Consider the following 24,123-nt stretch of genomic DNA (forward strand, 5'->3'; position numbering starts at 1 on the left):
GGTCACGATAAAAAAAAATTGTTTACGAAAAAGTATTTTTCTAAAATATTAAACTTTCAACACACATCGAATAGCATTGCAAAGATTATGGAGCATGGAGCTAGAGAGTCGCGACTAGGCAACGAAAGATTTTTTGATTTTTTACGTACCTCAGTACTCGAAACATAAACCTACGGAGGGAAAAAAAGTTTGAAGGTTTTTTCCGCCGCAGGACAATCGCTTTTCGCATACTTTTCGAGCCATTCGCTTTTGCACGAGATCTCTTCATTCTTCTTTTTTCTCTCCCCTATTCGTCGTAACATAATACCCTTGTAATCGAATTGCATTGTCCACAAAAGCTCCTGAAAATATAGAAGAGACACGTGCAGCCCCCGAAATTAGGGGTTCGAAATTCAGGTGCCCACAGAAGTTTCATGCTGGAAGAAAATGTCATCTATTGATGAATGAACGCCACACTGAGATCATCTAATGACGACATTGAATTAGTTCTATTGAATCAAGGCTATTTCGAGTTCTTCAGTGCAGAAAACGATACTCATCATCGGAGTATTCTCTTTTGTGTAACTGTAACGAGCTGATGTGAAAGAAAAAAAACAAAAACGCACGAAGCGGCAGAAATTTCGTCATTTTTTCCTATTCTCCGTTGAGACATCGGCGTGATCCTCACAAGAAAAATCTTGAGTCCGTTTTCAAGTTTTCACAAAAAAACCCTCCTCTGTTTCAACACAGCGAGTAGAAGCCGCTTCATTTGTGACGTCACATCGTTTAGAAATACGTGTCTACCGAAAACTTAATTTTTCTAAAAAAAATAGTATGAATTTGCAATTATAAAAAATGTTGTTACTCAAATGATTAGTTTTCTTCTTTTCTGGGGTTTACAGAAATGAGCCATGAGCCAGACTCAATAGCGGTAGAATGAGGAAAAATTTGTCATCAAAGAAAGTTCTGCATGCAACCGAAGTCCATACTCGTACAATAGCAGACTGTATATCACGCGTCGTATTACGGTGGGCGAAGCCGAGCGTATCGCATTATTGAAGTGTCCGTTGATTCACAGGACTGCTGACGAGATCGCTCGTGGCTGCATAACCCTTTATTATTCGTCGAGATTTCGAGGCTCGTGGGTCACAAACCGCACGCCTGTGTCCTCCTCTCTACCGAATGGAACAGAATAGGCTTCTACGTATTAAACGTACTAGTAGTAGTAATAGAGGCGAAGCCCACCTGCGTGTGAAAGGTGAGAAAGGCTTTTCTCTATCGTCCGTTTTCTATGCTACATCTCCCAGTTGTACGCGCAGCGCCATATCGACCATTCCTATTTCCACGAGAATGAAACGGTGAAATGCGAAATTGTGTCTTTCACTCCGTTTATTCGCAACCGAACGAGAATAATAGAAATTCGTTTGAAAGTTTAAATATTTGAGTTTCGGCAGGCAGTATGTGGTAGATTCGTTTTACGAAATCGAAAGAGCTATCGGAAGATCAGTAGCTAGAGGGAGAAGAAGCAATTATTCGTCATTTTACCACACGCAGATTGATCAACCGTCTCGAAAAAACTTGAACTTTGTGGAAAGTCTTCGCATTGAGCAATTATTTCATACTGTCGAAAGGTAAAAGTTGTGAGGGGGAATTATCGAAGAAGCGTTCGTTACACAAATGAAGGTTTTCAATTTAAGAGCGAAGCGTTCTACATATTTACTAAAACGTAATATCATGAGGTGCTGATGAAGTAGTGTACGATCCTTGAAATGTTATAAACTGCTGAAAAAATAACGGCCTAGTTTAAGGTAGTCATGTCCGTAGGATTGTATTTTATGGGTGTCTAAATGGGACTGATTTTTACTCCCGAATTGAAGATATAATCACTTCAAATTAATGTCAGACTTGTTGATTCGAAATTGTAAATAAATTTTTTCGGCCATTGAAATTTCGAGGCATAAATTAATCGGGAAAATACTATGGTTTTTTATGTAAAAAATCGCATTAGAGAGCGCAAAGAGAAAACACAACAGAAAATGGATCCAGAAAAAAGTATTAATAGAAAGACAGATGGCTGTGACAAGAATGGCCCAAGCCAAGAAGAAACAAAATGCCGAAATAAGCAAATGTGAGGTTATACGAGTGCTCAACCAATAAGACGAATCTTTTAAAATTCGACACGCGTGTCAGTCGACTGCCCATTTAAACTCTGTGTAAATTTCAAGACTTTCTTAAGAAAATCGTATCGTGCATAAATTACCTTAAGCTTGAGCTACACGCATATATTCTGACCGAGAACCTTCAGTTCGAATTTGATTAAACTGTTTCGGTAACGCCAAATTCTGTTGAGTCGAATAATTATTTTTCTAAAATTTTGAGAGGTTTACCTTTTATAATGTTTCTCTAAAACTGGTCGATTGAAATGAAGTTATAAAGCAAAGAGTTTGTTTTTCATGATCACACGGTCGACAAGTCTAATCGAACACCTCTTTCTTAACGTACGAGGAAACTCTTCAATAACGATTTTTTACTGTGTCATAATATATCTCTTCGTTTTAGGAGAAATTCGAGACGTTCCATACAAACCATCTTTCGACGCTTCTTGCGTTCGCAATTTCACTCTTTTTCTCATTTTTCGTATTCAATTTACTTTGTCCCCGACGTCCTTTGCACTGTCGCTTTCTGCCTTTAACACACGGACGACGGTATACACATTTTCCATTTTGTACTACTACGAGTAACAAGGAAGGAAGGGACTGTGAGAAAATGAAAGGTGACAGAGCAAAAAGTCTTTTCCCACGAGCAAAATACTCTTCAAGTCTTCTGCCGTTTCCGATACGGGCTTTTGAAGAAAAGTTGGTAAATATGAATCCAAGAACTGAGTAGTCAATTTCTAATTGATTTATTAATTTAATGAAATGTCGAGATAATTTTTCTTGAAAAAAGTAAACTAAAATTTTTTTACGACACACAACGAATGAACGAAATTGTGCTGGCATTCGATATATTCAACATTTTTGACGTCAGCGATAATAATCAAAGTAAATCGTCCGCTATGTTGATACGATTGTATCCAGGATATCCAGGATTAATTCATAAAGCTTCATTAAAAAAATACGATAATCGAGGTTCTCAAAAGAAGCGAGAATATTAAATAATAGAGCAGGAAGGAAAATGGGATTTATTTCTTCCTTAAATCACGAACCTCTTCAATGTTTTGAATTTTCATGAGAAATTTTGTACATTGGCCGAGAACATTTTCACAAGGAGCTTTTGCGGTTCATTTTCCGAGCTTTTCGTCGCTAAGACGCAAGATAAATATTTTAGTATGTGCTTAGGTCTTGTTCCCGGATGCTCGAGGAACTCCTCCACTTTTATCCCTTCTTCCTGCCACCGCCAACAAGCTCTTCGACCCGCTCCTCTCTGACCATCGTCGACGACGTACAACCTTCTTCTTCTTCTGCTGTGACAATGAATAATTTAATACTTTTTCCCTCGCATGCATGCGAACGGTTACACGTGCATGCCCCGCGATGTAAATGTTCATGAAATATTGCGACTATGTGTGCGCGTGTACACGCGTTCATGTATGAGAACATGTTCAAACGCAAAGAAACTTGCCGCTGAGTTTACCAGGGTCGGATAATTACGTAAAATCGCGAGTTATGATGGAGCCAGAGAGAGCCCTTCGTCTAATATACACACGCAGTACGAAAGTGCCTATCGTGTCATTCTTGTGTCAAAAGGCGAGTTGGCTCTTTCCATTTTCCCCTTCAATTATTGAATTTGTGCACTTTCCCGTATACGCTGCATTTTAGCAGGGTTAGAAAAACTTTAAGGCAAGAAATTGCAGCTTCCAAGGGCTCTTCTATTTGAATTTCCCCTTATGTTATTTAGGGTTCAAGGATGATGTTAAATTCTAAGTACAATCATTTGGGGCGAGCAGTTGTGTGTGACGTCAAAGAGCTTTTCGGTGCCTGATCACGACACTGAAGTTTGCAACGTTGGAATCCAACGAAATTGAAGGAAAATAATATTTGTAATTGACCAATTTTTTTGTCACGAAGCATCGGGGCAGGTTGAAAAACTACTAATTGAAAATTTGGCAGGGAACGAAATTGGAAAATTACTGGAATTATTGGAGAGTTTTTTTAGTTCACTTCGTTGCAAAATTCCTCGACTGATCATCGTTTCCATACTGTTGATTGCGTGAAAATTATTGATAATGATCGTTGGCGAATACTGGAAAGTGTAATTCCAAACACAGGAAATTGGGCGTCCTTTGTTCGATTCGTCAGAATGAGTGCGCGAGAAAACGTTTCATGCGATCGTAGATTATCATAACCGAGAGGCAAAAATTTAACAGGATTCTTTCTAAATGTTTTTCGTTGTTTTCAATTAATCATTTTCATGTTTTTATTATTAGGCAAAACCGCTGCATATTCAAACTGGTCTTAGCCATCACTGTAAAAGAGCGAGAATATGGACATTAAAACTCCAACCCTAACGATTTTTTGCTTGCGTTGTGAAGTGCATAAAAAAGAGCTTGTCCGGTCGTAAAAAAATGCCGGATTCGTGCGATAACGAAAGAGAAACCATATGCAAGGGGAAGTGACGAGCGGTCCGCGAGTATTCGAATAATACCGACCGCTAACGCAGTTCCCTAGTCTTCATGGAAGCTTTTTTATTATCCTTTTCTTCCACCTCTACTACGGATTTGATCCCGAAACGTTGATAATTTTTTCGATGGAAACATTATTCGGTGATATTTCCTCTTCAAAAAAAATTCCTTGGAGATAAGCTCATCTTTTCCAATATTAAGTGCGGCTATCAAATCGCGGTTTCTCCAAGGAACATAACGAAATGTTCCTATACTATCAACGATCATTGCAGTTATGTCGTAAAATCAGCTTCGTTTTTCTCGTTAACCTACGATATGAATATTGAAACTATCGAAATTTGGTTTGAAAATAAATCGCGCTTTTTTCGAGCTCCAAGAACTTAGAAGTAATAAAAAATTCACCAGAATTAAATTTAAAAAAAAAATCTGAACGCTTCGATATTTTCATTTTAAAGTTTTACAATTTTTTTTTGTTTCCTCCAATATTATGTCTGAACATCTGATGATTTTTCGTAGACGAACCGCAAACCAACCGCAGTTTCGAAACTACGACGTGACACGGATACTATACTTTCTCTTGCGTGCATTCTTGACGAACAAAGTAGAAACTTTACGATCCCCTGAGGGACGTATTCGAGTCCATGTGCTTTGAGAAATTCGCCACCGCCAAAACATATTCTGGGCATGCAAGTTTCACTTCTCTGCTTTTAGTATGCTCTTCTTCGTACATATGTTCTGGAAAATAGTCTTCAATGATGTTGATGTCACACAGTGCTCTTGTCATGCGTTGTTTTCGTTATTTGATTTTTCCTTCTTTCAGAATTTTAATACTATTAAAAACTTAGCTCCATCAATAACGTTAATTCGATTGATTTATTTCTCATCGTTCATTTTCGAGACTCTTATGCAATGGAATGATTTCGGATTACAAAACGATCACGATTTTTAACAATCGTGAAGGAAAAAAATTATTTTTCTCTAAATAATTTTCGATAAAAATATCAATCGAACGAAATGAAAAAATAAGACTGACGTGTGCCCAAGTGAAAGACGTAACGATGTGGAACCGTCCTGGACAGATCAGTAGTTGCGCTTTTCTGGGAAGAAAAATCGAAGAAAAAATTTCATCTCGTATCTCACGTCGAGCACGTGGCGCACATTCAACCCAACAGCACTCTGCCACTCGTATGTACTCGCATTGCACTCGTGTATTTTTCTCCATCCATTGGAACAAGACTCACGTTACAACGGATGAATTTATCACGAAACGTTTTTGCCAAGAGCCGAGGCAATATCGACTGAGAAGTGGAGAAATCGTTTTCACGCACATTTCACTCGGGCAACAGAAACTTGTGCATTAATCTCTAGGAACCTTTAATGAATTCGTTTGTTAACTGGGACTATCATTTTCTCATATTTTACCATGGTATCATCACGTAATTCTCTGGTATCTCATTAAGTACTCATTGTCAGAAATATTGCGTTATCTCATTACCATGTTTACACATTGAAAAAGCTTTTGTGGGACGACCCAGCAGAATATTATTAAAATAATCAATTATAAAAGATGCTCTAGAGGTTGTTTCTCCCTTCCATTGTTTTTCCTTCCATTTTATGTATTTCCCCACAATAATGCAATCCAACTTTTATGAACTTGAACTCCACAATAATCTCAATTGTACATAGCACGTTAGAGTGTTAGTCGACAAATAGAAACAATGTTTAACCTTCACGTTACCACGAGCATGCTCGAGCGAAGGTCCAATATTTGTTCTGTAAGAAGGGGAATCCTTCGTAATGAAAAGATTCTCATGAAAGTGCAATTCCGCCTTTGTAATTATAAACACGTTGGTACAAAATTCGAAGTTTCTTCGAGTCGTACGAAGCCCTCGTCGTCGTACGTCTTCCTAGCTTCGGTGAATGCATCTCTTTGAAATTCCTTTTCCTTACCTTGGCCGCAATCGCGTCAGTGCCCTTATGTTGACTTCGTAAATTGCAACTACTGGTAGTACAAAGACCTCGTGCATAGTCAGAAATTCCCTTTCATTCGGAGAACATGTTCTCGGAGCCCTTTCTTCTGCTTGCCTCCTTTTCCTATTAAACTTCTTGATTCTATTTACCGAAGGGTAAAATCTTCCGTGAGCAATTCATTGCACAATGAAAGACAAAACCATCAATCGAGCGAGGAGCTCGAGGTTCGTGGATGGTTTCAGATAAATTGTAGAAGTACGATCATTTCTTCATATTTTCACATTTCTAATGATTTTATTATAACAGAAAATCGTATGAAGAGTTGTCACGATTCAAAACCGTGTAGAACGAATGCAAAAGTTAGTACGAGTCTATTGATTCCAATATTTTTCGACGATCTCGTACACCGATTTCCTTATTGAAACGTATAACGTTCAGGCTCGATATTGGATGTTTCCGAAAAACTCGATCTCGACACACATGTGTGCGAGAGTTCATATAAATGCGTCGTTTTATACTAGCCTACCTGCATAAAATGTATATTCGGATGTCCGAATGGACTGGGTGGATTTTCAACGGATAAAGGGGTCACTGCCTGGGGCCAGAAATGTTTTTTTTTTCTCGATAAATTGAGAAATCCTGTTTTTACGCTGGAAGGCTAACCCATTTTGTATGTCGAAATTCCTTTTCGCCATCCGGCGAATGAATTTCGAATAAATAGGAGAAAAAAATGATTCCCCGTGACAGCATACGTCGAGTGCGATTTTTCGAGTGATTTCCCGTCTAAATAACCATTTATCCATCTATATCGCAAGCGCCGAGATTGTGCGGAATAGATTGGAGGCTGAGCGTAAAAGCGAGTGATATAGATCGATGGGAGGTTCATGAATTTCGTTCGTGCCTTGAATCCGATTAAAACTTCCTTTTTTCCACGTCCCATAAGCCTTTGTTGGATTCGTAACTACGGAGAGAGTGCCTGGATCTCACTTTCTCCGAATAATGGACCGAATGAAAGCTTCGACAATCGTGAAAAGAAAAAAAATCGTGACTCCCCCCCGTACCTTAAATTTAGATGTTGATTAGCTCGATTTTTCGGCGCCTATTCGATTCGTACGTTTTTTTCGCTGGTTGTTACAAATCTGTTGGGAGGAATTCGATAAATTAGCGGGATGCCCATCGTTCATATGCTCCTTGAAAAAATTATACGTTTTTTTTTTAATTTCGCACCTGAAGCGCGAAACCTGAAGCCCGCAGCAGATACTTTTCACGCCTTTTCTATTCACTTTTTGTTCTTAAACCTTTCTCGTAACGTTGTTTTTTTCTGATCCACTACCTTTCAGTACACTCCATTTCTCTTATTTTCTGATAGACTCCAGATTTATGATTCTTTTTTTTCTTCTCCGGGTATATATGCCTTGCTCTCTTTCATATCTCCCCTCTAATTTCATTCTCAGTTTCCATCTCGAGTTTCGCCTCTCACCAGTGGTGTGTGCGTCGACCCGTCGGGAAATTTATTCTCTCGCCTCGTTGGGCACCGGGGATGGGGACGACCGGTATAAGAGATGCAAAGTGAATCTAACGTTGTCGAGGCGCGAGTCTCTTCGATACGACCACTCGAGGATTCACAGCTTCCCCGATGGTGCTCTACGATCCATACACAAAAGCTTTGCCGAAAGAAGGACACGCGATTGAATGGAAAAAGAATAGTAAACTAAAGAAAATCTAAAAACGAACATGAAAAAACTGGAAATGTCCGACTGCAAAGTTAACTCGCAGTCAATTTACCTCGTCGATCGAAAGCATGAATTTCTATAGTTTCTTCTGGCTCTCGTCAATTCCCAATCTTTCCTCTTTTGAGACAAATCATAAGAGATGAAAACAAAATCTGTAAGCCGAAGTTGGCACTCTTGATTTCCGATTTTCTATGAATTCGATCAGGAACTTTGTCTTTCCGAACTCTTGATCGGTCATCAAAATGGAAGTTAGCCTGGAAAGGGTTGGTACGAGTGGAAGGTACTTTCGAGTCAAGATCCCTGTCAGGGACTATTACGACGATCCCCATACGAAGGATTCTCGAAAAATGCAATAAGTCAAATAACATTCGACAAAAACGACGATTGGAACGCCAAAATTTGAAGGGTCTTTTTGCATTTTCAAACAGAAAAGCTATTCGTCCGGGAGAATCCAACTTCTTCGTATCTCAAAAGCTAATCTCCAACGTCGAAAACGTGATTGTAGAACGATTTCAAAGCACATGTGCGGTAGGCTAACTAGTGAAGGGGTGGACGGAGGCGGAAGGGTGGAATTATCTACCGAATGCAATTCAACTAATACGCAGGGTGACCGATGGTGCGTTGATATATACGAGTTTAAAGAGCTTGCATGCCCACGAGGCACAGATTTGACGCTACAAACGTCAAAGAGGATCAGCGGAGGGAAAGACCGCGTAGAAACGGTATAACGCATTTGTCAAGTACACACTGTGTGCGTACATATAAAATTTCTTCAGGGTCTGTGTTCCTTCATATGTACATCCGCGTACATACAAATATGTATATAATGTTTGAGTTGGGCGAGAATGTGCATGAATGAAGCTGCTTGAAGGGTCGAGAGGAGGAACGAGAGCGAATGCGGATGAAGAGCCACGTCAACGTGTCTACCTCGAGGCGATTGTGGGATTAAACGACAACTGTCGGATGATATACAAAGTCAGTTGACAGGATGCATCTGTGTTCTTACTAATTTCCGCCTCACTTTCTTTCCCTTCGTACATCGCGTCTTTCCAACTCGAGTTTTAGTCTCTCTTTCTCTCTCTTGCTTTCTCTCGGTCTTTCTCTGATGACGACGAATATAGCTCGCGTGTGTATGCATATACCTTCATTCCATTGCTGTAATTCTCAATCTCCCTTGAATCTCATCATCAGCCTGTTTTCTCATTGCATTTAATGTCTTAACTTCGAATTTTACATAGCCTTGAGATTGAGGCTGGGAGGAAAGAAGTTACGCGTCCCGGTGATGAATTCGTAATCCAATGATAAGAAAAAGAGCACAAAAGCCTGAAGGGATCTTTGTCTCCCAGGCTCAAGAGCTCCACAGCACTGTGCTTCATCGCTTTCAGAAGTTGACGATTCTTATTTTGTTTTTCCTTGATCGCGCACATCTTTCGAACGCGATAGGCGAACTCGAAACTCGCAGTTTCGGGTCTTCCTCTTACTCTGCCCGATGAATCTGAGCCGCGAAAACGCTCGAGTGCGTCGAACGTCTTCGTTCTTTTTGACGCATCGCTGTCAACTGCCGCAAAGTACTTTTTTTCTGCGCGATAACAAAGAGTAGGTATTACCAACAGAAGAGAGTCGAGTCGGGGATAAGGAGTAGGCAAGGGGTGCCCGAAGGCGACGCCTATTAGTCACTTCCTCAATTTTGCAGTCGAGCGAACGAGCCTCAGCTTCGCACTTCATCTCTTTTTCCAGAAGGGTCGCGCTCCCCCTCGCTCCACTAGCGCTTTTCCCGTATTATTTGCTAGCGCCATTTTGCCATTTTTACTGAAACACGAGAACCATCGGAAGCTTCTCGAATTCTTCTTACTGCGCCCGTCTCCTTTCCCCTTTTTTCGCCTCCGTTTTTATACCCCTCCTTCTTTCTCCAATATCACCAGGCTCAATGTCTTCTACTAACTTCCCTCACAACCCTCTCATATCTTCTACCACTTTCTCGGAGTCCAGCCTGCACCCACACTTTTTTTCTTCCATTATTTTCAACCGGATATATATGTATACAAATTTTTCCACCACGATTATCGTTCGCGCAACTTTTGATTGAGAGGCTACATAGCCTCGTACATACGCCAGAAAAGCTAGATTCTTTCTTCATCGTCGCATCGTTGTGCACCAAAGTTTAGCCTGAGGACGAGCAGCCGACGGGCGCGATAGAAAGAAAAAAAATGAGAGGAGGAAGTTCAAGTAGCCAATGATGAGGTGATTCGCGTTCAGGAGGAAGGCCGTTGAAGTCTGGAGGCTTCTAGCCGTGTTCATGACTTTGACCAATTATAACTTTCGCGTAGCTTGATTTATGGTACGCATCAGATTTAGGTTGTAGCGTCAATATTCTCAACGATGCAAAAAATTATTGGACTGTGTTTCTCGACTATATTTGACGAAATAATGATTTTTAACGCGAGTTTCATTATTTCTGTTGTAAGCCAAACAAAATGGTCCGTTGGTGATATTTTTATGACAAGCCATTCTATTGTTACTGGTAATCCAATTGCTGCAACTTTTTAACGTTAAAAAATATTCGAATTTTTAATTGCCGTGAAAAGTGCTCGTGGCGGTACTACGGCAAATGGATTGGTCAATGTTTAGTCGATATCGACGCAAGTTTTTATAGAAGGACCTTTTAATGGAGAATCCGGCCGTGGAAACGCGTACAAACAACGACGTGTGGATGCAACAACATTTTTTTTGCGTGAGAACGCACCCGATACGTTTACACATGTGATGGAATGGGAGCTTCCAACGATATTCGACGTTGACTAAAAAAACGACACGGGTGGTAGGGTCAGCTGGTAAAATTCACATGTCCTGGATCGAAAACAGCGAATTTGCACGAAAGTGTTTTCTTCAAGTGTTTTTATGAGGAAGCTTCGGGAATATGATCAAATAGTGGTCCAACTCATTCTCGTTATATGCATTCGTCAAACAAAAAAGGGAATAATTATATATGTGGCAAAGAAAAAAACTCACTATGCAATCGTTCTCCTCGTAATATTATTCAAAAAGCAGCAATTCATTTACTTCCACTCTCATCAAACCGTAAATCAAATTCTGTTTCACTTTTAGCTTCATGTTTCTGAATTAATCGTATCGATACTCTGATTACTGAAGTGTTTTAATGCTCATTCGATATTCGAGTAACAATGTAAATATGAATAACGGAAAAAATAAATTTCAACAATTCATTCATCATTTCTCCCTCAAATTATTGTATGTGAAGGATTTATTTTTAATTCACTGATCATTCGTTCGAACGAACGAACTATGGGCCATGTATTTTTCGCCTTTCGTATATAGAACCAATATTACGAGATGGAGGATAAAAAACAAGTATGATTCGAGGCTTTTTTGCTGTTTGGGTTACTCCATTCCTTCATCAATCTTTCCTATCCGCGTATAAGGGTATCACTGTTTTGCTATGGTTACGAGAGACGAGACGTCGTTGACCTCCCCATGGACCCTGAGGGATCAGTTTGGATTGGCATTGGTTACACACCGAGGAGCAAGGGTGATTCGAAAGCTCGTGGATTCTTGTGGAAATCACGATATCTAAGGATATTGCGGGAAAGGATCGTCGACAGGATGGCGCCAACGAATACGAGAGAAGAGTCGAGATCCTTTCGAGAAACCTTATCACGAATAGTGTCCTTACGTATTCAATGAACATTCATTTCGTAAGAGTGTTTATCTAGCACGGAATTTGCGAATATGTACTGTGTCATGAATTTTCATTGGGAACCGAGAACATCTGTTTGCATGGAAATGAGAATAAACGGGGAAACGGACGCATGATTATGATTGAAAATCTCAGTCATAAAATAGTTATATGCGTTATAAATAAATCAGCAATTCCAGTAGCTCATGGTTTGTGTTTTATATTCATTTCGGTTTCCTATATTCGTTATCAGTGTAATTGAAAACATAATTGTGACTCGATAAATCTTGCTACGGGCTAGAATTTTATGTCGACTGCAGAAATGGAATAAAATGTGATCGAAATTGTTTCTTTTTTCTTTCATTGCGAAGATATTTTAATCGTGTACCCACGTCTCTAAACTCTCATCATGATAACAAAAAAATAAATTATAAAAAAAAATTCAGTAGGTTTTGAGTCCTGGTGAACACAAAATGAATATCGAATCTTTTTATCTTTTCATTATCATCGATACGAAGGACAAACAAAGCTCACTTTAACTAGGTAAAGTTGCAAGGATCTTACTTTGCCAGCGTATATTTACTTGCAGTATCGAGCATTTTCCTCGATCGAGTGCTGACGTACGAAAGAAAATAAAATATTTAAAAGGAAATGAAAGATCAGGGATTATTAGATCAATGAAAATCTTCGAAATTGATTCATGACATTGTTATTTATATTTTGAAATACAATATTAATTTGGGGCTTATGGATGGTTTCAAATAGAAATTGAGTATACAAGACGTTTTCAGTTGAATTGATTTCCGAGTGGTAATCAATTTATTGAATTGGCTCGACTTTTTTTTATCGATAAAGAGATTCTTATTGTTACTGACAAATGTGCGACTCATCTTCAATTGAGCGAGGAGATTTCTGGAGCACGATTCTCGGGTTCAATGACTCAAATAATTATGATTATGTAATGCATATTCGAGTTCTCTGAATGGAGATTATATCCCGTTCCTCAAATACCTCATAACAACTCTGTGGTACGAGATTGGATTTTGACCTCAACGAAAAATCTCATCGTTGAAATTTGCGATTATGATGAATTTGTAATGAAAGAAATTGGAGTCTCGGTAAATGGAAACAGATGAGGGGTTCGCAAATTTGAAACAGCATCGATGAAATCGAATCGTCTCGGTCATATCCTTCTTCGATAAAGTCATTTTTCTTATGTTATTTCTGATACAACGTAGACGAAATCACTTACATTTCCTGCTGTTCCCCGAAACACATAAAACAGAAGGCGTTCCTCTATGTTGTAATCGCAAGCGAGTGACAAAATAACTTTCACGAAAGCTCACCCTCCACTCAATATGGAGGGTTCCGAATAAGCCTTGGGGCAACTTAACCTCCTCTCGGTCTATTTCTCGTGTTCTCACTTTTGCACACAATTTTCTCTCACTCTCTGATTTACATTGAATCATTCTTTAGTTTTCTCGCTTCTATATTGCATTCAATCAACGAAAACGTAGTTTCGAATAAGAAGGTTTGATCCAAGAATCTGCAAAAACTTTTAAAAACGACGCTCCATTCACGCTCTTACCTCCAACCATTTTGCCAACGATCGAGGTATTTTATATTTTTCAAAAGTTGATATGAATAACAGCCAATAATACAGTAAATCCATCGAGTTCTGCGATATTTATACAGCAGGGAACGTAAACTTTATAACGATCACACGAAACGAGATTTCCCGAGCGTTCCTCGACATTTTTTTTAAATTCTACTCCATCATCTTCGAAGCTCAGAAAAACATTTCTCACTGCCAAGTAAAAGTTCAACAATGCCGTTATGACTTGTTTTATCGATACCTCACTTCATCTCTGGATATCCTTTTTCCGATGGATCTTTTTCTCATTTTTTTCCGCCGTCCGTGAAAAAAAAAAAAAAAAAAAAAAAATCGACAACTCGTTGGTGCGGATCATAAATCGAAATACGTCGAATCCATTTGACGTTGCGATGAATTTTCACACGTTCTCGCGAACCGAAGAAGCTGGCCAAGTATTTTCATCTCTCGTCAATACGTACACGGGACATTTCACATAAGATCAACAAAGTATCCTTATTCTCTTCAACGAGATTGATATACAATTTGAGAAATGAAAATTTTTCAAGTTATTTTGTCCAGAATGTGAAACTCGTAACTCGGAATTTCGATTTGTAATAAAATGGAGAGAAAATTTTCTGTATGATCTCGATTATAAAGTTCGATTCATTTTTTAATATTATTCCGAAAATTAAATAAAATCATTCGCTGCTAAATGTTCAATGAATATTTCATGCGATGGGAAAGGTCTGAAAATTTGTAAAAAGACGACCAGAAAGAATATTTCCTTGCAATGTTCGATTGACTTGGAATGACTCGTATAAAAATAAACTCGTCGAATCGTTGGACTCGTAAATCAATTCTCCGTGGATTTCATTGAGCGATTCTAGTAGATCGTAAACCGTAAGCTCGTAGAAAAAGCTCCCGGACAAGGAGAATAAAATTGAGAGGAGATAGAGAGATGGTGAAGCTCGCGACGATGAGTCTTCACATTTGAAGGAAAAAAAGCATTTTTTTTTCAACAACATCCTGGCAATTCGAAGGATAGCGAATGATGGAAAAAAATAAAAATAAAAAGGATAGTTAAGGCGAAAGGGCAGAAGATAGAGATGAACCTTTTTATCACGTCGTGACACAATGACGTCGTCATCTTCGGAGGTAATCTTCGTTTTTCCCAAACGGAAAATAAAAAAAAAAAAAAAAAAAAAAAATGGGAGAAAACGTGAGAATTTCTCTCAAAAAGATATCAATAGCAGTTTATTACTGGTGGGAAGGCTAATCTTTTATTATGGAAGGTATATGACGACGCATCTGAAGGAAAGAAGGAAGGAAAAGAATTTTATAATAAAAATCGTATTCGAAGACATTAAATCAGGCCGTTAATACACCAAGATAGATTATGACAGCGTGAGCAGTTTTGCTTCGAAAATTGCAAATATTCATCAAAAAATATTTCCGTAAACATTCCATGCCCAAAATTCTTTAAGGGGTCTGCCCTAATTAGAATTTTCAAAAAATCGATTTTGTTTTCTTGCATTTTTCGAAAGTATACGCATCTAAAAGTATCATACTAATGTTTTTCGTTTCGAAAAACGTAGTTTTTCTCAAAACTACGTTTTTGGACGGCTCTCGTTGATGAAATCTCCGAAACTATTGAGCCGATCCTTACCAAAATTTTACCACGTGTTCTTTATGACTATAGCTATAGCGCATGTCATACGAATTTTGAAATTTTTAGCGGAACTATTTTTGTTTTGCAAAAAACGATGAAAAAACGTGCTTTTTTGGAAAAATGGTCGCCATTTTGTTATTTTTGAAAAAAATCGTATGATATGCGCTACAGTCATTTACCTATGGAATCCAAAACCCTTTTTTCCTCCGATTACCCGTTCCAGAGATTTTATTAACAGTGCACACCCATTTTTTTAAAACCTGTCTTCTCCTCAATTTTTCCATACAAAAACTGAGTAAAATAAAAATAAACATTTTTTTACATTCACATTTATCATTTATACCGATCAAAAAATTCGTAAAAACAGTTTTTTTTATCCTTTTAATTAAGGTAGACCCCTCAATGATGGTTTTCCAGCTCAGAAAAAATTTCCTCCACATTCTCCACAAGAAACTGTTCCTCGAAAAGAATTCGCCACTTAAATTGTGATGACTGGGCGAAATGCTATGCCATGCACGCATGTAAAGCTACATTTTAACTGATTTCAGGAAAACGAATGAAAGAATTTAACTGAATTTGAATCCCTCGATTAAGATGTAAATGAGTTCAAAAAAAAAACTCCCTGCTCATGAAACGTCACAAAGACTTTGAAATTCTCCCTTTCTCCGTCGTTTGGGCTGTGCGTCTGTCGCTGTTGGTTGTAGCTTTTTCCATTGCTTTCCGGTGCAAGACTCGCATTACTGGAGTGGTGAGCATTATATCGAATCCATTCGAGGAGGCACTCCATTGTAAATTGATAGCGGGTACGCCCGAGCATGTTGAGAATGCAGTGAGTCGACACTAGGAGAAACGATAAAATATAGAAAAAAAAAGAACGAAAAAACTGGGAGATGTTCGCACGCCGACCATTCCCGTCAATGTGTCGGAGACTCCTGATCTTTACATGCTGTTAGCGACTCGCATTTTCGGCTCAAACATTCCATCGTGATATATCAATACTTTTTTCCATCGAGCCCAGACGGTTAAAAAGTTTCGTTGAAAACTCGTTGACAAATACAAATTTTTTAACGCATCGAATATTCGCGTGAAAAAAAGCCCATACTCGGTGCATGTTTTTTACGTATGTAAACTCGACATGAAAAAGGAGGGTTGGAAGAATAAAATACGGAAGTACGTGTCCGTTAGTTTCGGCTTTCCAAATGCGTTGCCGGAGCAAGTGTCGATAAAATATCTGGAAATACATCACATTTTTTTGCTGTCCCCATCAGTCGTACACTCATCGTCGTTTTTTAATACTTATCTGGAGAAAAATATGGTAATCGAAAGGCACCTGTTTGCAGTCCCACTGTTACAGGCTCACTTTTTCTCGCATCTCAAAATACGCACTCACATTCATTCGTATTTTCTTTTAGCTGCAAATCGTATAATATAATGTAGATAAAAAAAAAGAGATAAAATTTGTATCGTGACAAGGATTGTGTGAGTGTGTAAACTTTCGTATCAGAAACGAGCGCGATAACCTCGCTCAAGGAGAGTCTCAGTAGAATAAACTGCGACATTTTATACGTATAAATGGTGCTATATTGATTGTGTATAGCACAATCGCACCCATTCACCCTTTTACTCCGCCCTTCCAGACACACTGTACCTGTAATATTTGTCGTGACGCCCCAAGGGTAAAAGTACTTCCGGGGATGGCAATCGTCTCGATATTGAATACGTGGGTCACCTTGCGATATATACAGACACGTATATATCGAATATAATATCGCGCAAACCGCAGTATTGTATGGAGCATTATTGTGGTATGAAAGGCCAAGGGAATATGGAAGCAGATGATGGCGTGTCACTTATCTGCCTTGGGATATGTTTATCTCTCAATACGAAAAGTCGTTTTTAAACGAGCATTTATTGTGGAGAATGTAAACGGATAAACCGGAAAAAAAGATGTTGCTGAAGAGTCGATGTTTTTGCGTTCGAACAAACGCTGTATAATTGTTCGTCAACTCGTGGAAAATAACAACGCAAGTGGTACCGCTGGAGGGTTAGAGCTCCCCGAATTCTTGTCGTTTCCGAGTTTACGAAAGACTTGATTGCAATGTAATTGCTCCGATTAATTTGGCGACGGGTGGAATCCGTTCGGAAAATACTGAAATTAATATCACTCGTTTTGGCTAAATTATTCGGATGAATTAGTATTCAGGAAATTCGTGAAGCAGAAGAGAACTTGCCTCGAGTTTAACTCGACGTGAATAAATGACCGCTGACATAGCCTCTTTTTTGGCTCTTCTCAGTCAGCGAACGTCATTTTGTTTGTTCCGTGGTTTTCAACCCTTATTTTGTCACTCCTCTCTCTCTCTCTCTTTCTTGTTCAAACTCTCTGTTTATGTATATACGAGCGTTCAGTTCTCATCTATTAACAACAACCCGCTCCATTTCTCGTGGGTCTTCTCGTCTCGCGTAACATGGACGAACTCGCATTAATTGCCAGCGTTCACGACATGTCTCCATTACTCAAACCGCTTTGTTCGCCATTAGCGTTGCAACGTGGAGCGTATAGCTTTATATTACGGAAGAAAGAGCCCTCCGTGGATAAGCAAGGAGGGAGGGAGGGAGGGAGAGAGAAAAGGAGGAGGGAGAAAAGAGCTCCCAGGGCATCGTCGCTCGTTTATTATTTTCGCGGATTAGTCAGCGGCTTGGGTTCAGAGTGCAATAGAAAAAATAAGCTGAGAAAGCTCTTGCTGGTCCAAGAAAAAAGAAGATGGAAGGAGGAAAAATTGGTGGGAGGGAGACGAGGGAGAGAAAGCAAGCTTAACAAAAAGTATGACCTTCTAGAGACTCCCTTCTCTGACACCGAAAAGCATGGTTTTTTGTTCGCAAAACTGTGGTCGTCTATTCGCAAAAAAACGAAGCAAGAAAAATTTCAGAGCCCCATCGATATTTTTGCCAAAGCTACTGCTGCACGTTACTGTGCAGGGCTACGAGTTATTGTAAATTCTTACCATCGATAGAAGAGACGTTTATCTTAATTCACGAGAAGTTTGATTAAGGTATTCCTCTCGCATGAGCGTATTTTTTGGTGGCGCAAATTGGGGCACTCGAAATTTGGACTGATTCTTAACCGCTGAGAAGCCCCAATTATATAAGAAAATAAGCTTCTGCTTCTGCCATTTTTCCAACTTTTATCCTTGATATCTCTTTTGAGCATTCGGTAACCATTTATTGTTATCGCCGCTATGGCTTCCTTACATTTTTTTATTACATTTTTTTTAAATGAATTATTTAATGGAAATGTAGTGATGATGGAATCTCCTTAAGCACCCGTATGAATTTCACGATTTTTCAATTTTTTATTCTTTATTAAATGTTCGATAATCTGACTTATTAAAATTAATTATCTTAAAAATTAATAATCTTATTTAAAATTAATTATTTGTAGAATATTCGAGTTCGTGGAAGGAATACCTTAAGTTTAGAGAAAGAAATTGGTCAGCTGAAGACGGTGTTGCAAAAAAATTGGTATCGGCTAGCATAAATGAAGCGAGGGTTTCAATATTGCAAAATTAACGAGTGACCTCCGGTGCACATACTTTTTTTCATTTCATATACGAATGCTCCTCTATTGGCTCATTGAAACGTTTTCGAGAGTATTTTTCGTCGAGGTTCTCAACTGCATCGACGAACTTCCGTTGCTCACTCCTTTTTTTTCGTCTCTCAAGCATTGCACCCGTCCGTCGGTCTTCGCAATAAAGTTTGTGCCGGGCAATCGAGTAACCAAGAGACCCGATAGAAAACCCGGATGTGAAACTTAACGAACTCGCAACGATTGATTAATTCCCTTCTCGGATTCAGCGTCGCGAGAGTTATATTATCGCGAAAGAGATAAACGTAGAGAAATGCGAATAAAAGGCAAATGAAAAGAGAGATGGAAACAGATAGACGGACTACTGGCATAACAGCAAGAGATGAGTGAGTGAGAACGATCGAGTCGAAAAGGGATAGACACGAAAACTTGGCTAAAAGTTTTACCAAGCCCAGAGTAATTTATTACTCGTCCCTCATGATATCTTTCTCTTCCTGCTCCCTCCGCTTTTCTTTTACTTTCGGCGAGAAAATATAACTAATGCAACCTCGTATTACTCGGCGCCGTACCGTCTAAATTTGCCATCTTCCCGAGAATGTAAATAAAAAATATTTTCCAACCGTTTCCTTATTACTGCTCGATATATCAATCTTCTGGGTTGCTTGGAACGAAAGGAGAAAAGGCAGAGTAAATTTCAACGGGAAAAACAAAAGTGTTCGATCATTTTCTTCTGGATAAAATTAATATATGATATCTCAAGTTGATCGTACCAATATGATAACTTACAATCTGAAATTGAGTGGAGAATTTTTTTTTTTCATAGAATGAGGATGAACAGCAATCAATATCATGACAACATTCCAAATGTTTCGTGTTCAATTAAATAGGGCGACGATATTGAATTCAGCAGGAAATGATTTTCGAACTTGATGTTTGAAATGTCTTTTACGTCCAATAAACTTTAGTAAAGTAATCATGAGAAATTACTCTCGTGTGCAATGGATAATGTTAAAGCGATACTGTTTCGATTACCATTGCAGTATAACGCTCTTCGAATACTCAGTATTATAAAATAGAGGCACAAACCTATCAATGGAGATTTAGTGTAGATGTCAACCGTTATAACGATATAATAGAGGGTGGAATTATTCACTGTAATGCTAGACAATACATAATAGAATATTCGTATTCGTATTAGTCCATCTAAAGCATTTCAGCTCGTTCGATAATATTCTATTAGATGAGATTATTATCAGATTTCTATATATGGAACAAGGAACTCTGAAAGGGGTAGAAAATTTCTCGATAGAAGTTCCAATTCGCAGAATCTCATTCTCGCCAATTATAGAGTTCTCGTTCTGATGAAAAGATCTCGTGAGATCTCTCAGCCCTGCCGCTTCATTTCCTCTTCTACAAACGCAGCAGCAGCAGCAGCAGCAGCAGCAGCAGTGAGAGAATAAAATGAATTGTGAAGAAATAAGAAAAAATCTGATATGTTCGTGAGTCGAATAAATGTGGCAGTAAAGAAACGTATTAAACCGTAACGAGATAATTGTCCGGTTGCGGAATAGTTTTTTATTGCAATCATGCGATACTTAATAGTGAAATTCTGAAAAAAGAGGTCTGAAAAAATTGATGAAAAATCTTCGAATTTTTTTTCACTCGCTTATGTCTTTCTCAATTCATTCGTAATGAGGAAAACGTTCGTCTTGCTGGTATAAACGAATCGTATGTGCACGATATATTTCTATACAACCATGTGTAAACCGTTTGTTAACTAGCCAAGTGCATTTTCGCATGTTACAGTTCTATCAACTTCTGGAAGCGAGCCATGTAGCGAACACCACAATGATGTACAGACACGTTACCGTATTTGCACCGACTAATCTAGCTTTCCAAAAGTCTCGAGCGCCCAGCGAGGATATCAAGGACTTGGTTCTTTATCATATGTGTGAGTAGACGAAAAAAATATTCGCATTTTAAGCTCGTAGAAAAAATCATTGAATTTTGACACACCAACGTTGTGATAATTCCTTAATAACTGCAAATATTTTAATGACGTAAAGACATTTAAGCACGCTATCGTAATACGAGGTGCCAACTTACCCGAAGCCATATCGCTCTTGTTAATCGATTTTAGGCGACGAGGAAATTCTCTCGCTGGCTTCACACCATATTTGACTGCTATTTCATATGTTTGCTCATTCTAGTGAAAGTTAACACGTCCTGTTGACACTTCCGGGCGTGAAGTTGTGCTCACGGAGTTAAGCTTCATGTAATTTTATCGTTGACGAAGCCCCTTTGCAACCAAGAAAGGAAATTTTTAGAAAAATTTTCAACAGCGTCGCATGCACTTTTTGAACGATCTCAAAGTACACAATATGAAATTTCATCTCTTCGTTTATCTGGAAATAATTCTACGTACAGCTCCACACATTAGTTACTGATAAAAAGATGATTAATTATAAAATCAATGATTATTCGTCGATTCTGCTTTATATGCATATCAGAAGAATTACGAACAACGATAATTTTCACAATTAACAAAAAAAAACATTAATACCGACACCGGAGCCTCATTAGATCGCGAGTGCAGTTAATCAAGTAAATCGAACTCGCCAATTCCCAAACCACTGCTTTACGGCGGCTCGAAAATTCATGTTCTATCTGTTACATCTACTACACAATTTTCCGTGCGATATTCGGCACGGAGGTGCAGCGACGGTGCAGCTGCGTAAAGGCTAATTTCGATTAGGGAATCGATTACCAGGGACCCCCTTCCCTGATGGACTGTTTCACGCCACACGCGTTCCAGACAAGTGAACGAAAAGAGATTTGGCCTTGTCGTTATTGTTGTTGTACTTAGAGGGTGTCCGAAAAAGCTCTTTATGAAGCAAGCAAATATGAAAATTAGCAAAACTTATTGATGGAGAGAATAATAAGAATCAATTTTTCGTTAATGCTCTGAAATATTTACTCGAGTAGTCTAAATAAAATAACTCATTTTCTAAGATTGAAAATCATGCGAATCGATTAGTAGCTTCAGTTCTGAGTCACCATCGCTGTTCAGTAATTATTATTTGGAGTCAATGCACCAAAGTTCAACGCACTTTTTAGTCTTTTGAAGGATTCGATTATTCACGATCTCATTCCGATTGAAATAGCACTTGAAGCATTAATAATTTTGACTTTTTTTACCACCTTAAAATAAAGTATTACGAATATTCATATTTTTAATTCGTCATTTCAAAATTTGTCTCATAGCGAGATTTATGAAGAGATTTTCCATCGTCACCCTGTAGAAATTGGAAGAGTCAAGACAAATCGGTGATTGTATACGTCGTATTAAGCGGAAGTTCCTTGTCACCGTTTCTGGATATGTATGTACGTGTATAGATCTGTGGCTACGGTGTGAAAGCCTCGAGGGGGGTTTCAGAGAGAAGCCACAATTCGACGTGAATTACTAGGCACGACAGTGGGGTGGGTATGCAGAGAATTTAATCGTTCCGTGGTGATCACCTTCCCATCGCAGTAACCTCAAGCCCTTCTCGATGTTCGATACATGTACGAGCGAACCCTTGGTCAACCACCTCTCGTTGAAGCCTATACCGTCTAATTGACCAGGATCGATCAGGGCTTCCCAATGATCGAGAACACTCTTGGCTGTCTCGAGACATCAAATGCAGCTCTCTCATCGACCAGGGCTTCCCATGTTCCCACATTTATTATTCATCAATGCAAAAACTTGTCCTTACCGAACGGCTTTTTTTCCATAGTTCGTTTTTTCCAAGTGAAATTCACGGACTGGTTTATTCGTAAGGAAAACGAGGAACATTAATGAATAAGTAAAATCTTCAATTATTAAAGACACGGAAACTTTTCACATGGAAGCTTCACAATAACGATTGAAAAAACCTAAAACACCATACAACCAAAAATAAATTTTACAATAGTGGGTTTCGTCAAAAGGGGGGAAAAAATTTCGAAATTCTTTTCGTTCACTCGAAGTCCAAGAAAATTGGGAATGGATCGTTAAATCCGTTCCCGAATTCACGGAGGGGGTGATTGACGATATTTTCGAGGTATCGTACAAGGGCAATGACCTTTAGGTATAGTGATCGAGGGATGAAAGGAGAAAGGGTGGATTTGGCACACTTGAAAAAGCTCACTCGTTCCAACTTCACCTCGTCATCTCCTCGTTTGTCCAGAGACCTTTGTAACATATAGTATTACGTGGGTTCGTAGCCGATAGCGAAAGAGGGAAAAGATCGCAGTAACGTGGATACCAATCCGTCATTTTTACATTGCCCGAGGGAACTTTTATGCGTAACAGACTGCGCGTGAATTCTCGTATAGGGTGGGGAGTGAAAGAGCTGTCGCGAGCTCATTAGAGACCTTCTTCATATTTAATCCATCCTGAGTATATAGCGATGCCTCATTGGGGCGTTCGGAAAAATGTTTGCATTTCAGAGACTCCGGAGGAATATTGAACTCGGATTTTTCCTTAAAATTTTCAATATAAAAATGTGATGAAACTGGTGCGATTGAGAGGCGTTTCCAGCTCGAGCGTGCAGTTGAAAAGTGATGCGTGCAAAAAATTCTCACGTGCGAAGGAAAAACCAGGCAAAGAAACCAGCAATATTACGACGAGGTTAAAAAGTTGCGATAATATAACCATAAAATTTTTAAACGCGACCGTAAAAAATAATAAAATGAATGACAAGGACTCGCGCGATGTATCGATCGAAAAAAATCGAAATATCCAAGCGTCCTGCCGATCGCTATCTCGCTCGTAACCCTTTTCCCGCCTCGATTTTCACGAGCTCCCGTGACACAGGGGAAAAGAGAATTAAAATAAAAAAGAATTTAAAGCCTCGCAGAACTGCGGAACTATGCCGGAGTCTCAGTAGCTGAGTCGTTAAGGCTTGACTCCCGCGATCGTTCTGCCCCTAGCGTTTCTGTGGGTCATTCGAGGTTTCCCGCATCAACCAACCCTCTCGGCGATAAGAGACGGTCATCGGCGTAGCGCTCTCGGGCTTTTTAATGCTTACAATTATTTCGTTCGCGAGGCTCTCCGAATTTAGAATTAGCATTCATCTTCCCGCACCGCTATGCTTTCTCGAGAGATTCAAAAGCCAGAAACGAAAATTCGTAATCACATTTTAAAACTACGCGGAGATAATTAAACGGTAATATTTAGCGTTAAATTCACTGTAAAATTTGCCGAATGTGTTTGACTACGAGGACAATAAGTTAACAAAAAATATATATTCCTGTAA

General features: G+C 38.9%; 1 protein-coding gene across 8 annotated transcripts in view; it reads left to right on the forward strand.

Annotated features, from left to right (window-relative positions):
• Window positions 1-24,123, forward strand: part of Fas1 (fasciclin 1) — a 253,351-nt gene that overhangs the window by 137,016 nt on the left and 92,212 nt on the right. For all 8 annotated transcript variants that reach the window (XM_043432981.1, XM_043432987.1, XM_043432982.1 and 5 more), the window contains exon 2: window positions 20,651-20,795. In XM_043432981.1, coding sequence (XP_043288916.1) covers window positions 20,651-20,795 — 145 coding nt within the window. The remainder of the gene's footprint in view (window positions 1-20,650; window positions 20,796-24,123) is intronic.

This window comes from Venturia canescens, chromosome 1 (genome assembly GCF_019457755.1).
Source record: "Venturia canescens isolate UGA chromosome 1, ASM1945775v1, whole genome shotgun sequence".
NCBI lineage: Eukaryota > Metazoa > Arthropoda > Insecta > Hymenoptera > Ichneumonidae > Venturia > Venturia canescens.